The 12,966-nt window shown below is 53.6% G+C and overlaps 2 protein-coding genes across 2 annotated transcripts; both read right to left on the minus strand.

Moving 5' to 3' along the window:
* Nucleotides 1-238: 238 nt before the first annotated feature.
* TMEM238 (transmembrane protein 238) lies at nucleotides 239-466 on the minus strand. Its single transcript, XM_010084803.1, has one exon. It carries the CDS (start codon nucleotides 464-466, stop codon nucleotides 239-241), a length of 228 nt encoding a protein of 75 aa, XP_010083105.1.
* A 10,917-nt stretch (nucleotides 467-11,383) lies between these two features.
* PIRT (phosphoinositide-interacting regulator of transient receptor potential channels) lies at nucleotides 11,384-11,782 on the minus strand. Its single transcript, XM_010084802.1, has one exon. The coding sequence runs from the start codon at nucleotides 11,780-11,782 to the stop codon at nucleotides 11,384-11,386; it is 399 nt and encodes a 132-aa protein (XP_010083104.1).
* Between the last annotated feature and the right edge of the window lie 1,184 nt (nucleotides 11,783-12,966).

A 12,966-nucleotide genomic window follows, 5' to 3' on the forward strand; every position in this document is an offset into this window, starting at 1 on the left:
GCCCTGACAAGACCTCTGCACTCCCGAATGCTAGCAAAGCACTCCCATGGGTGCCGAGCTGTAGGTACCTTTCCCCTGAGGGTCCATGTGGCTGGTCGATGCTGCGGGGACCAGCAGGCCCTTCTCTTTGGTCTTTTTGGATGCTCTTCACCAACTGGATGATGCTTTGGGGCTTCCCAGCATGTGACGTTGCTCTTCCAAGTGCAAGTTTCCATTTTAGCTTTGCTGGAGAGGTGAGTTAGTTAAAACCTAGCTCCCTAAAGGGCACCTCGATGTTAAATGTGTACCAAAAGATCCAGAAGACGAGGCTGAAGGCCAGCAGCAGAGCTCCCAAGTAAACGAAGAAGTCCCAGGAGCTTAGCGGAGCAAAAACTCCCAGCAGGAGGATGATCAGCCCAGCCACATCACACAGCACAGCCAGGAGCAGTATCAGAGCACAGCGGCCGATGAGCTTGAGGAAGGCCATGGTGGAGCCCCCCAGCAGAGACCCTCAGGGCGGGGGCAGCTTGGCCAGCAGCATCGGCAGCATCCCTGCAGTCTCTCCCTCGCTGCCTCTGCTTGCAGGCTGCCAGGAGGAAGTACAAATGTCATAACACACCTTGCAGAACAATTGGGAGGGAGCACACGATACTGCTTTAACCGTTTCATGGCCCAACCATCGCCTTGCCTCTGCGTGTCCTGGGGTGGATCCCAGGGGTTCGTTTCTCTGCAGGGCGTGTGGAACCCCTCCAGGGAAGGGACCCGCTGCCCGGATGCCCCATGATCGGTCTGGCTGTGGGCTCATCACACCCAGCCTGCCTGAAAGGTGCAAGTCTGGTCCTGACCCAGCCCACAGATGGGCTATGTGCCTTCAATTTGAGAACCGGGGCATCTGGTGTCACTTTTGAGCAGCATCGACGAAGCACAGATCCCAGAAAAGTCTGCAGGATACTGGCTCTGACATCGCGGTGACAGCCCGGAAATGCTGCACTGTTCCTCTCTCTTTGTAGGTAAACTGAGGCATGGGAATTTGTCCAGAGGGTCAAAAATACATCACTCTTGCACGTGCCTTCAGTTTGAGAACCGGGGCATCTGGTGTCACTTTTGAGCAGCATCGACGAAGCACAGATCCCAGAAAAGTCTGCAGGATACTGGCTCTGACATCGCGGTGACAGCCCGGAAATGCTGCACTGTTCCTCTCTCTTTGTAGGTAAACTGAGGCATGGGAATTTGTCCAGAGGGTCAAAAATACATCACTCTTGCAACACCTCCAAAAAGCAGGTCTTGCTGGAAAGCCGCAAATCAGAGAACCTGTGTCAGTGCCCATTGCAAAAATGGGAACCAAGCAAGTCAGTGATGAATCATCAAATAAAGCAGCATTTCCCAGAGCTCCTGGCTTGTCTCTGAGCAGACGGTACCACTCTGCGGGACCCAGGACTGCAGCTTTCTGCTCCCAGGCTGCTGTGTGACACTGGACACATCTTTCCTCTCCTGCCTCTCTGGTCTGTGCATGCTTGGCAAACAGGGAAAGTCTGGGGGAGGTGGAGCAGCCAGGGAAGCACTGGCTGTGGGAATGCCATCCCAAGACACCAGCACTGCACAGCTTGTGGGCTGGCAGCTGCCTGCCCCATCTCTTGGCCATGCTGAGGATGCCAGAGCTTGAGACAGGACCTCTGGGCACGAGGTCAGCGTCAGGGACTGGAGCAGTGCCCAGCTGCTGGAGGTGGCCATAGCTCCAGGGGATGCCAAGGGTCACACCGGGAATGTCCTCCTCCATTTCCTTGCCAAATCCAGGGCACCCAGGGCCCGTCTGCCACCCAGGCAGGCCCACCACCACTCTGCCGTGAGTGGGGTGATGGCTGGAGGGAATGGGGGACATTACCTGCCTTGCTTGAGTGTTTCCTCTGCTGCCCAGGCAATCCCAGGTGCTGAAAGTCACCATGCACCTGCCTGCCACCCACCGTGTGCATCTCACAAACAACAAGCACACAGCAGTGGAGGCTGCCCAGCACCGCCCCGTGGTCCTCTCTCCAAACCTTATCCAGCTGCTTGCAAACACGCAGCAGAGAGCACTGTGCAAGCCATCTGTTCAGTGTGTGCTGTCCCCTCTCCATGGCAAGGGTCTGCCTGTTCCAGGAGATGTATTTTCCCCCTTGTCTGAACAATGAAGGCTTTTAAATAATGCAAATAACTAACTAATCTTTTATTTGTGCATTATCATCCTCTGGGGCCTGGGGGACAATCTGCTCTTTGCCAGCCCAGGATCCCTTCCTGCCACTGGAGGGAAGCACTAGGGTGCAGCTTCTTTCAGGATCTGATCACCCCACATGCAGAAAACGTGATCGGTGCTCAGTCAAAAAAAATCCCTTGCTGTCCAACCCAGCCTTCAGTTCCTAGAGATCTTCTCAGCACCTGCAGCATCCCTGGGACCCGAGCTGGGGAGTCACCCCGAGCTCAGTGCCCAGAGCTTCCCCAGCCCTGAACCCTGGGTGCAGGCTGGGCTGGTCTGTACACAGGTGGTCTCCCCTTGCCCCTGTCCTGCAATGGGTGACACAAGGCTCAGAAATGTGCCCAGCGCCTGGCCTGCTGTGGGGCAGCCCGTTGGGTGGGTACCGTTGTCTGTAGTCTTCTTTGAAAGGACTGCAGTGATTGAGGAGGTGGACAGAAGATGGAAAAAGAAGTTTGCAGCTCTTCGCTCCCCAGTTCAGCCACATTTTGATGAACCCACCTGAGGTTTAGCATTGACAATGCTGGAGCTGCTCCAGCCAGTTTTCTGATTAGCCTGAGCCTCACCACCCTCTGAAGGGAAGGACCTTTTTCTGTGTGCCCTCTCGCTCCCACAGCTGTATCCAGTTTTAATTTCCTTTGTTTTTTCTGAGTCTTTATCTTCTGTTCACTGAATTTCAGGGAGTTTTATTGTAGTGAGAGTGCTCCAGAAGATGCCTTGAGACCTTTCTGTCCTTTCTAGCCTGGTGTCTGATCCCCACAGGCATTAGCCATATGCGGCATCACCCCAGGAATCTCCCTCAGGCCAGTGACACGCTCCAAAAGTGAACAGTTTGAAGGAAGACGGTTCTGACACAAAGACCTCAGGTCAATCCAGTTCTGTCCAGCCCCACACTGCAAAAGGCTTGTGCCACCTTGATCTCATCAGATGAGATGAAGAAGTCTTCTCCTGGGCTGTAGCCCACGCTTGGAGCAGCCCAGGAATGAAAAAGAGGGAAAGAAAACTTGTGAAGGTTGTTGCAAGGCAGAAAGCAGGATTTGCTAACCCCACTCCGGAGGGTGGAATAGCTGTGACAACCCCTGTCCCTCTAGAGGAGACCCTGTGTTGTGGGATGGCCCATCCCGTACATCTGGTGCCCCTCCAGGGATGCTCCTGTCCCCTACATCTGGTGCCCCTCCAGGGATGCTCCTGGATTTACCTCTGCGACAAGGCTTCCTCCAGGCTTCCTTCCACTGCAGCCTCTGGCTTTTGTGAGCTAGATGTTGCAAGGTGAGCACCTCGTGTCGCCCTTCAGGATGGTGTCAGCAGCCCAGGTTAGTCTTGCTCTGCAGGAGGCAGGGGTTCCATCTGGATGCATTACAGTGGTGCTGAGCCCTGCCAAGCAGTGTGTGAGAGCAGCGATTTGACCATAAAAGCACAAAAGGAAATGTGACACACTGAACACATTCACTCTCTGGGTTGGAAAGGACCCCAAAGGTTTCCAGAAGTTAATGCACCTCCAGTTAATGGCTCAGAAAACTGAAAACAGCTGCATTTTGCTCCAAAGATACTTTAAAAAGAGCAGAAAACTCTGCCTACCTCTTCTGCCTTTTTCTAGCCCAGTTCTGCCATGGCTGGAAAGATGATGTTAATGGAAAGCACTTGTTCCTGGAGCTGGCCCAGAACAGGTTTGCAGAAGTATGTGGCAAGAGCGAACCAGTTCTTCACAGGGAACAATGAATGTTGCTTCCCCGAGTTACATATTAGTTGGGAGCAGCAAGAATTTGAGCAGGCGAATGGAAGTGGTCTGACAAAATCTTTGGCTAGCGGGAGCCAGTCAATGTTTACTTAACTGCAGCATGTGGAGGCAAACACAAGAAGGACCCTTCAAAAAGCTTGTCCTGTAGTGAAACCCAGGTAGCTCCCTGTACGTGGGTGAGCTCTTATGAAATACCCGTCCGAGGATGAGGAGACAACGGATGGGCAGCACCCTGCTGCTTGACTGAGCAGCCCAGGGACGGTCCCTGCACGGTGATCTCCAGCCACAGCCCCAGGGCTCAGCGCTGGCTGTGCCCGTGGTGGTGAACGGCTCAAGTAAATGCAGGGGCTGCAGATGGGCTCAGCTTTGGCCGGGGGGTGCAAACTCCCTTCTGTGGCACAAGGGGACTGGTTTCCTTCAAGGGCCAGCAGCTCCATGCAGGGTTGGAGTATTCTGGGATTGGGTCTGAGCTGTGGGACTCACAGCTGCAGGAGTGAAGCTGCTCTCCAAGTGCTCTCCTCCCAGGTCCGAGTCTAGGAAGAGCTTCCTTGACCGAATGAAAGCTTGAAGCAATTTACATTGAACTGGACATCTCCCTGGGGAGGAAAGGTAAAAATAGCACACCCTTCCCTACCCTCTGAAAGACACTTATTGATAGACTCTGAGTGATGGTACCTCTTCATCCATCTGGGAAAGGAGCACAGACATCACAGCTGGACAGGAATAACGCTGATTTAGGAAAGGCTCCTCCCCCCTGCGCTCCTTCCTTGCTAAGCCCTGGCTGGTGATGCTGATCCTCTGGTTTCATCCCACAGAGGACACAACACTTCAAAGCATCTTGGCGCATGGTGGGTTAGCACACGTTCCCCTCTGCTGAAAGAAACTCCCACTTTGCAGGGCTCTTCCCCTCCCTGAGCAGGGGGAGCTCAGCCCACCCTGAGCACAGCTCAGAGGGGACCCAGCCCCCCCTGCCCGCCTTCATGCTGTGAGCATCATCCAGCTCTGCCTGGCACATGGCTTTGGGGAGCAAACAGCTCTTGAAAGTTTTTCTGTGAGATCTGCAAATGCTCCCCGGGAGCAGCCAGCAGCCGGAGATGCTCCTGTGCTGTCTTGTCTTGATCTGCATGGGGGGAGTGGGGTAGCGGCCTCATCGGGGTCTGACCTGCACCGCAGCATCCGCCAGTGCTGGCAGGCACCGCTGTAAAACCATCGCAGCAGATTTAGCAGGCGAGAGCTGGCTTAGACTTGTAGCCGCACTGTGAGCAGCCGAAGGGCTGATGAGTGCTCGCAGTGCCCTGGGGACAGCTTATCTGCTCACTCCTCCGCTGACCCGATGCAATCAGCCCTGCGCAGTGCTGCTGCTCTCGGGCAGCGGCTCCTTCCCTGGCACAGCAACCAGCGAAGGGATGCATCGAGCTGAGGTCGGGACAGCTGAGGAGTATGCTGGCACTATGAAGACTCTGAAGGTGCAGCATCTGCGGTGGGCTGGATGCTGCAAACCCCGTAAGGCAGGGAACAGGAGTCTTCCCATTCCCAGCACTGCTGCGTGCAGAGGAGCAGAGCTTTAAATACCCTGGGTGAGAGCATTGGCAGTAAAGTTTCCTTTTTAGTGCTGAGTTCTGTTGCAACCTGATACTCTAGTTGAGTGGAAGAAAAATAAAGATTAAAAAACCACAACTGCTTTAGTTGCTGCAACATCCAGCTCTGTTCGGGGGAACTCCCCCCCTTGCTGCTGAGAGACTGCAGGGCTGGAGGCATTTCCTCCCCTGGAAACACCCAGGTCACAGCAGTACCGTGTCTGAGTGAGAAATAACCAGATTTACTGTCTCTGATGTGGTTCGGGTGAAAGTCCCGCTTCAGCGTTCGCTCTCATCCCCTGCAAGGTTAAGGGGCAAAGCTGGGGCGTGTTTGCTCACATCTGGCTCTGCAGCTTTCCTCCGTCCCGCTCAGCAGTGCCGGGGTGCAAGTCTGAGCTGGTTCAATAGTTTCCATGTTCCTAACACCTAGTGTGAAAATAGGAAGGATTGGGTTTTTTGTAGGGTTTCAAACTCACGGTGATCATTGAGAGTCCTCTGAAAGTTACTGCTCGTTAAGGCCAGGGAAGGGCTGCAGCTGGCTTTGAGTGAGGGATGGGCGATGGCAGTTCATCCCGGCGGGTTGTCATCTGCGCCTTAGGGTGCAGGGAAGCACCAGCAGCATTTCAGGGTGCACGCTGAACTGGTGGCCCAGCTAATATCAAGACAGGGGGATGTAGCCTGGAGAAGAGAAAACTCTGTAAAGGAGACCTTCCAGCACCTTCCAGTGCTGAAAGGGGGCTACAGGAGAGATGGGGGGGCTCTGGATCAGGGGGTGCAGGGACAGGACGAGGGGGAACGATTTGAAGCTGAAAGAGGGGAGATGGAGATGAGATGTGAGGAAGAAATGTTTTCCTGTGCGGGGGGTGAGGCAGTGGCCCAGGGTGCCCAGAGAAGCTGTGGATGCCCCATCCCTGGAGGGGTTCAAGGCCAGGCTGGATGAGGCTTTGAGCAACCTGGGCTGGTGGGAGGTGTCCCTGCCCATGGCAGGGGGTGGCACTGGATGGGCTTTAAGGTCCCTTCCAACCCAAACCATCCTGTGATTCTATGTGGAGCTGACATCCCAGCAGGGAATCTGGGTATCAGCACCCGCAGTCCCCTGAACCCTTTGCTGTGTTTCCAGGCAGGGTGGTGGGAAGGAATACATGTGTGGGCTTACAGACACCGGTGGTCACCTGCTTCCTTCCACAGTTAAATCCTGTATACCCCAGAGGAGGGCGTTAATGTGAGTGCCATCCCCAGCAGCAGCTGCAGAAACCTGCAGATTACACCAGGGATGAATCCAGTTAATGCGAAGTGCAATAAAACGCAACTTAACATCCTGGAAGAGAGGTATGCAACACGGGTGTGCAGTATCTTTGGGCAGGTTTACCTTGTGTTGAAGCCCAGGAACGAAGACACTGTTGCAGGCACCCTGTAGCAGGGCGTCATCCAGCAGCAGAGCCTGCTGGGCAGGTTTGCTGGGGGCTGACCTTTGAGATGCAGGAGAAACAATTCCTCTTTGAACTGCTCTGCAGAGATAATGAATGTTGTAATGGATTTCCTGTTCTTTTTATAGAACAGGGGAAGCTGGCAGATTGCATCTAAGCTTGCCTTATTGAGACACCGACGTAATTATATTTGCTGGATAACCTGATGTTTTCATAAAATGTGGTTTTCTTTGGTTTGATCCAAAACATCACACCGGGTTTCTAACAGGCTTTGATGGGAGTAGAGAGGAATATCGGGGAGCAGTCAAACAGTGCTTTGCAGCTGCTTGAAAATGGCCCAAAGATTTGAACTGCCCTATGCTCAGATCAAAGGTCCCTCTGGCCGAGTGCTGACTCCAGCAGTGGCAGGAGGAGACAGCATAGGAGCCCTTGCTGCCGTCTGATCCCCATGGACTTCTGCACCACCCACCACTGTTATGTTACAGAAGTTAGAGGGCACATCCTCTCTGTTGCTTCTGCTGTCTCTTTTTTGATCTGTTGTCCGTGAACCCATTTTGAACTCGTGGATACCCCCTGCCTCTGCAGCCTCCCGTGTCAGTGGGATGCAGAAGTTCACTGGTCCCACAGCACAGGGGCAGGATTTCCCTTTTCAGCAGCTCTGCAGGGTTTTGCTGGGTGACAGTAGGACATACGTGTTATGTCAGCTTCTAATTAAACCCTTGTGAACAGCCTCTAGAATACCCTGCATCTCTGCTTCCCTAGGTTGCTCCAGCCCAGCCTCCCTCACTTCAGGAGAATGATGAATTTCCCAGTGCTGCGAGCTCTTTACATTGCATGCAGAAATGCAAAATCCACCCAACTTCGTGGCAGTAATCTGGCATTTATACCCTGTGCAACAAAGTGGAGAGTTCCCACTCTTGCTGGACTTCCATCCGCGTGTTGATCTTTGAGTTGTTAAGCTCTTGTTCCCTTCAGTTAACATTTCTCTCCCTTTACCTCCCTATCCCCCCTCAGATGTGGGCAGCACATGGTCAGATCCACCTGATCAATGCTCCCTCCTCCTCTCAGGAAGCTTTGCTGGTCCCTGGGCTGTTGCCTTTACCCTCACGTGGGCAGGTTCCATCCTCTGGCCAGGCACTTTCCTGTGCCACCCATGTGCTCCTCACGCCTCAGCAGCTGCATCCACTGAGCACATCTGCAGACCTGATACCTTCACCCAGGGCACATGGCCAGCACCCAAACAAACCTGCAGCACCAACCCCAAAAACGCTCTTCCTCCTCCCGATGTCCTGAGTGACCCCTCTGCGTGGTGGCCCCTGGATGCCACACCATCAGCCATCCCAACCGCCTCCCCTCTCTGCCAGCAGGCACAGAACACCAGACATGAAACCAGAGCAGCAACGTGAAAGTCCCTTGGGAAATTTTTGCTTTAATTAAACCTAATATTCTTGTTATAAACGAGCAGTCTGGAATCCCATTAGATTCTTGGTCTCAGTGACTTACTGTATTAACATTCCATTTACTGTCTCCTTATCCTTGGTCATGAGGCACAGACAACAGGACCTCTGCTCCCTCTCCCCAGGCCATTTGGTACTTCTTGTCCTCCTGTCACATCCCTTTGGACACTGAGCTTGGGCCAAGCAGCCTCCTGCCACAGCAGAGCTGTTTGCAGCAGGGAACGTTTCCAGGTGCCTTCTCCAGACTGTGCAGCTTTAGGATGCCTCTCTGCAACCCGAACTGCAGGCTGGAGCCAGCCAGGACCTGGTGATGCTCTTCACGTCACTCCGTGACTTCCCCCTCACAAGTCCTCGTGTTTGTCAGCTCTTCCAATTGCAGCTGCCCCTCCCCGAGCAGGAGTTTTAGGTGAGCATCCTCTGCCCATCGCAGTTAAATCAATAGAGGCTGCTGCCTAGTGCCAAGTGAGGATTGCAAAAACAAGCAAGGCCTTGCACGGCATGATGAATGGCTGAGGAGTAAACAGAGGTTTACTGGGTCCGGTGCCAGATCACACACCTTGTACAACCCATTCACGAACCTGGCACTGGCTGGCTGGGGACACACATGTTTGCACCGCTCAGGAAACAAAACTCAGGGCCAGGCTGAGCCTGGGGCAAAGGGACATGTGTTGCCCAAATACCTGTCATCCAGCTGTGTCAGCTGCCAGGCTGGGGGCTGCCCCCTGAAGCTCTCCCAACACTGGTGGAGGGGATCTCCAGGTGCATGGGACTGGTCAGACTTGGCCATGTACTGGTGAGAGCCTGGCAGTGGTGCCAAGGTGTGCCCAAGCTCCCTGGTTAAGTGTCAGCAAAATCATGGTAGCACAAATTCTTCCCCTTGAAGGCTTTGGGCCATGGGCACCTTGGACCGTACTTGCAGGCAAAAATGCTGATGTGGCACCAATTTCAGATATGAGGGAGTTCAGCCAGGGTGACAAGGAGGAGATTAAATATTTTGCTCTTTGGCCCTGGGCACAGTTCCCACAGCTACAGCTTCACGATCCTTGACTACAGTGAACACTGTTCTGCCTGACCTGCTCGCACCCACCCGCCTGCAGCAGCAGGGTCTGTTACCCTCAGCTTTTGCCACGTCTCCTGATGCTTCGCAGAGCTTCCAGTGCAGCAAATTAGAGAGCTTGAAGGGACTGTAGCTCCAGGATGTTGCAGAGCCTGAAAGTGCAAACTGATTTGAACAAGTGGGTAAAACAGGAGGAGCTGGGCATGTTGGCTGCATCAGTGGCCATTAAACAGTGGTGTGGAGCAACCTCTGCCTCGGCTCTGAGCTGCTGTGAGCTGGGAACTGGACACAAACCAGAAGAAGGACTATTGCCTGCATGCCCCATTCCTTGTGCTTTTCTCCACCTTTCTTGGGAGCCTTTGGTAGACACGGTACACTGGGCTAGAGAAACCTGAGGGTTTACAAGGGCTTCCTCTCATCACCAGTTGATGGATGTTATCATCCCTTGTCTGTTTGAAATCAAAGAGCGAAAGAGAGAACACATTGCAAATTCTCCCCCTGCACCCCCCGCCAGCTTCTCTTCCTCCCATGGCATTTGGAAGAGCAACGGGGCAGCCTCAGCTTCTCCATGGAGGTGCAGACTACAAAGAGGAGCTTGGCAGGGTCTCCTCTTCTGTGTTCCTCTTCTGCTTCTGGTCAGCACTGACCACATCCTCACCTCGCAGCAGCTGTCAGGGCCTTTGAGCCAGTGCTTGCTCTGCTGGGGAGTCTCACTGGGCTGATGCAAAGCTGCTGGGAGATCCAGTCTGGATCAGCACTTCTGAAAAATCAGTGCCTGAACCCAAAATTAGGAGATGGACATTATGGGGCTATTTCTATCAACCCAGGTCTTGATCTCCAGGCTGAGGCCAGTTCTTCAGACTGAGCATTTGCATTTCAGATTTGTCTTTTAAAGCAGATCAGGCCTGCTGGAAATATAAAATTAAAGCAAAAACCATGCAGAAAGGATCCATGCGTTCTTTGGTGAGTTGCCTCAGGGCACGTGTTTGTTAAAGGCAAAAATAGAGAGTAGTGGAGATAATGAACCTGTCTCGCTTGCCTGTGGTCCAATTCTGGTCGCACGAATAGGCTGATGGTTTGGGTTTATGGGTGCCTCTGGCAGACATCAGTGCAAACGCAGAGATGCTGCAAAACTTCACCTCTGCAGGCCTGGAGGAACAGCCTTTCTCAAACACCTCTGCCAGAGGCAGCCAAAAAATGCTGCTGTGATGCTGCTCCTTGCCTCGACCCTTTGGAGCAATACATAAAGCCTGTGAATGCTCCACCCTGAGCAAGGAGTGAGCTCCAGTTTGCAGCTGTGTCTCAACCAGCTGTTGTAATAGCTCAATGACAGGGAAGTCCTGGCCATGGGTGTCACATCTGGTCCTCCTAGGCTTTGGTGATGTGTGCTGCCTGTTCTGGTGGCCTCCTCTGACACAGTGTGGTCTGGAAATACCTTGTCCTGCTTCTCCTCTCCACTGACTCTGGATGAACCAACTCTGGCTTCCCAGTTACTGACCTGGGTGGCAGTTTGTGATCAGCAGCGTTCACCCCTGGCTTTCCTCACACTCTGTAGGCAGCGGCTCCTCTCTGCTGACACCTCTTGCAGAAGCTGGCGGGTGGAGCCAGGCTATGCAGGAGCTTTGCTGGTCCCGGTATGTGATGTTGGGTTGCTCATTGGACAGGAGGGTGACGCAGAGATCTCAGACCTCTGGGCTGGGGTCAGCTGCAAAATCCTGCTCTCTTTTTTTATGGGTTTACTCGGATGAAACACGAATTCATTTTCACACTGGAGACCAGTAGAGTGTGTTTCACCTGCAGGGAAGAGATTTACTGGGATGAAATCCTCTAGGAGAGTACAAGAACACCTTTCTTTTTATGGCTAACCAACAGAGGTGGGTAGAAGGGAGGGGACCCTTCCCAGGAAGGTCCTGGGCTGCCCTCAGCGGTTAAAGAAGAATGACTTGAGGGTCTGCAGAAACTGTGACTTCTGTCTCTGCTTCTGCTTCTTCCGGATGATGGGGATCCAGACAAGGCCACAAACGAGGAGCATCAGTCCCAAGGACAGAAGAGCCGGGCCACACATTTTGTAAATATTTTTGTTCTTGATTTGGAAGCAAGACAGGCTGGTGATGACGATTCCGAAGAGGAAGATGGCTGCTCCAACAGACACAACAATGATGGGCTTGTGGTATATGTCCCACTTGGTTCTGGATGCGCTGGTCCAGACAGACTCGCTTCGGGAGCTGATGCAGAGGGTGCTGGCTGTGTTACTGGTCATCAGTTCCTTGGACTGAGGAGACCTCTCACTCCCATCAGGGCTCTTGGGGGGAATTTCCATGGTGACGGGATCTGAGGAGGAGACCTGAGATGGACAAAAGAGAAAGAGCAGAGCAGGGCTAGTGATGGAGGATGGACTGGGTGCTTTCCATCTGGTCATTAATCAGTGCCAAGTCAAATGAAGGTGGAGAAGGCTTTGTGGGTCACTGCAGGGAGAGAAGAGCATCGCACCTGTGAGAGCAATGAAATGTAGGAATAGGCCATGTGGTCCTGCAGGTAGGCTGGACTGAGGATGCCTGCAGAGTCCCACTGCCCGCTGTGTCCCTGTCCTTAGACCTTCCAGCTCCCACGGGGATTCAGTGGTGGGGTGACTAGATGTCCATTGAAACCCACTACCCTGAGGGTCCCAGGGCTCTTGGCTGCTTTTACGAGAGTATCAGGGTGCTGCAAGCAGGGCTGGTGATGCTGGCTGTGGGGAAGAGCTCTGGATCCCCAGACCTGCTTTCCCTCCCAGATCCCAAATTACACCTCAGCACCTTGTGTCATGGTCACGTCTCCCTCTTGCAGGTGGGGAAACTGAGGCACAGATGTGCCATATCAGGACCACTCAGTGGGAGAGCAGAAAGCACCTTCGCATGGGCTGAGCGCTTCCTTTGAGCCCCCCGGGGCTGGATGTTCCTCACTGCCACATCCAGCCTGGACGTGTCAGCTTTGTAGTAGCCACAGCACAGGAGCTTCTCATTTCCCGTCTGAATGCACGGATGGGAGATGGGGAAATGTTCCTCACACAGGAAATATTTCCCCAGCTGTGAGCTGTGGCAGGCTGTGGGAGGGCTCTTGGGCTCGGTAGCAGGAGCACACGGGAACACTCTGCCTTACAAGAGCTGGGTCATCAATGTGGCCTTTTTGGCACATTGTTTTTTCAGCAACTCAAGGAGGAAATATATTTTCCCAGAAACAAAGTGCCTTTAGCACGAAGAGACCATTCTGGTAAATGGGAAGGGCTGAGCATTATGTTAACCATGATTTCCTCAGGGCTCTGCTGAGGAGACAGGGCAGGAGCACGTGCTCCTGATGCACGCTCTGCCTGGCTGCTGGGAAGCCCGGCAGAGATCAACCCATCCCTGCAGGTACCAGGGCTGAGGAGGGTGAGAGAGGCCAGGGATGTGGATGCTTTGCACCCAGATATCAGATTTTTTTTGCAAAGCAAACTTCTCCCTGAGCTGCCAGGTTTTCTCCCAGGGG

Source organism: Pterocles gutturalis, unplaced genomic scaffold (assembly GCF_000699245.1).
Source record: "Pterocles gutturalis isolate BGI_N339 unplaced genomic scaffold, ASM69924v1 scaffold13555, whole genome shotgun sequence".
Classification (NCBI taxonomy): domain Eukaryota; kingdom Metazoa; phylum Chordata; class Aves; order Pterocliformes; family Pteroclidae; genus Pterocles; species Pterocles gutturalis.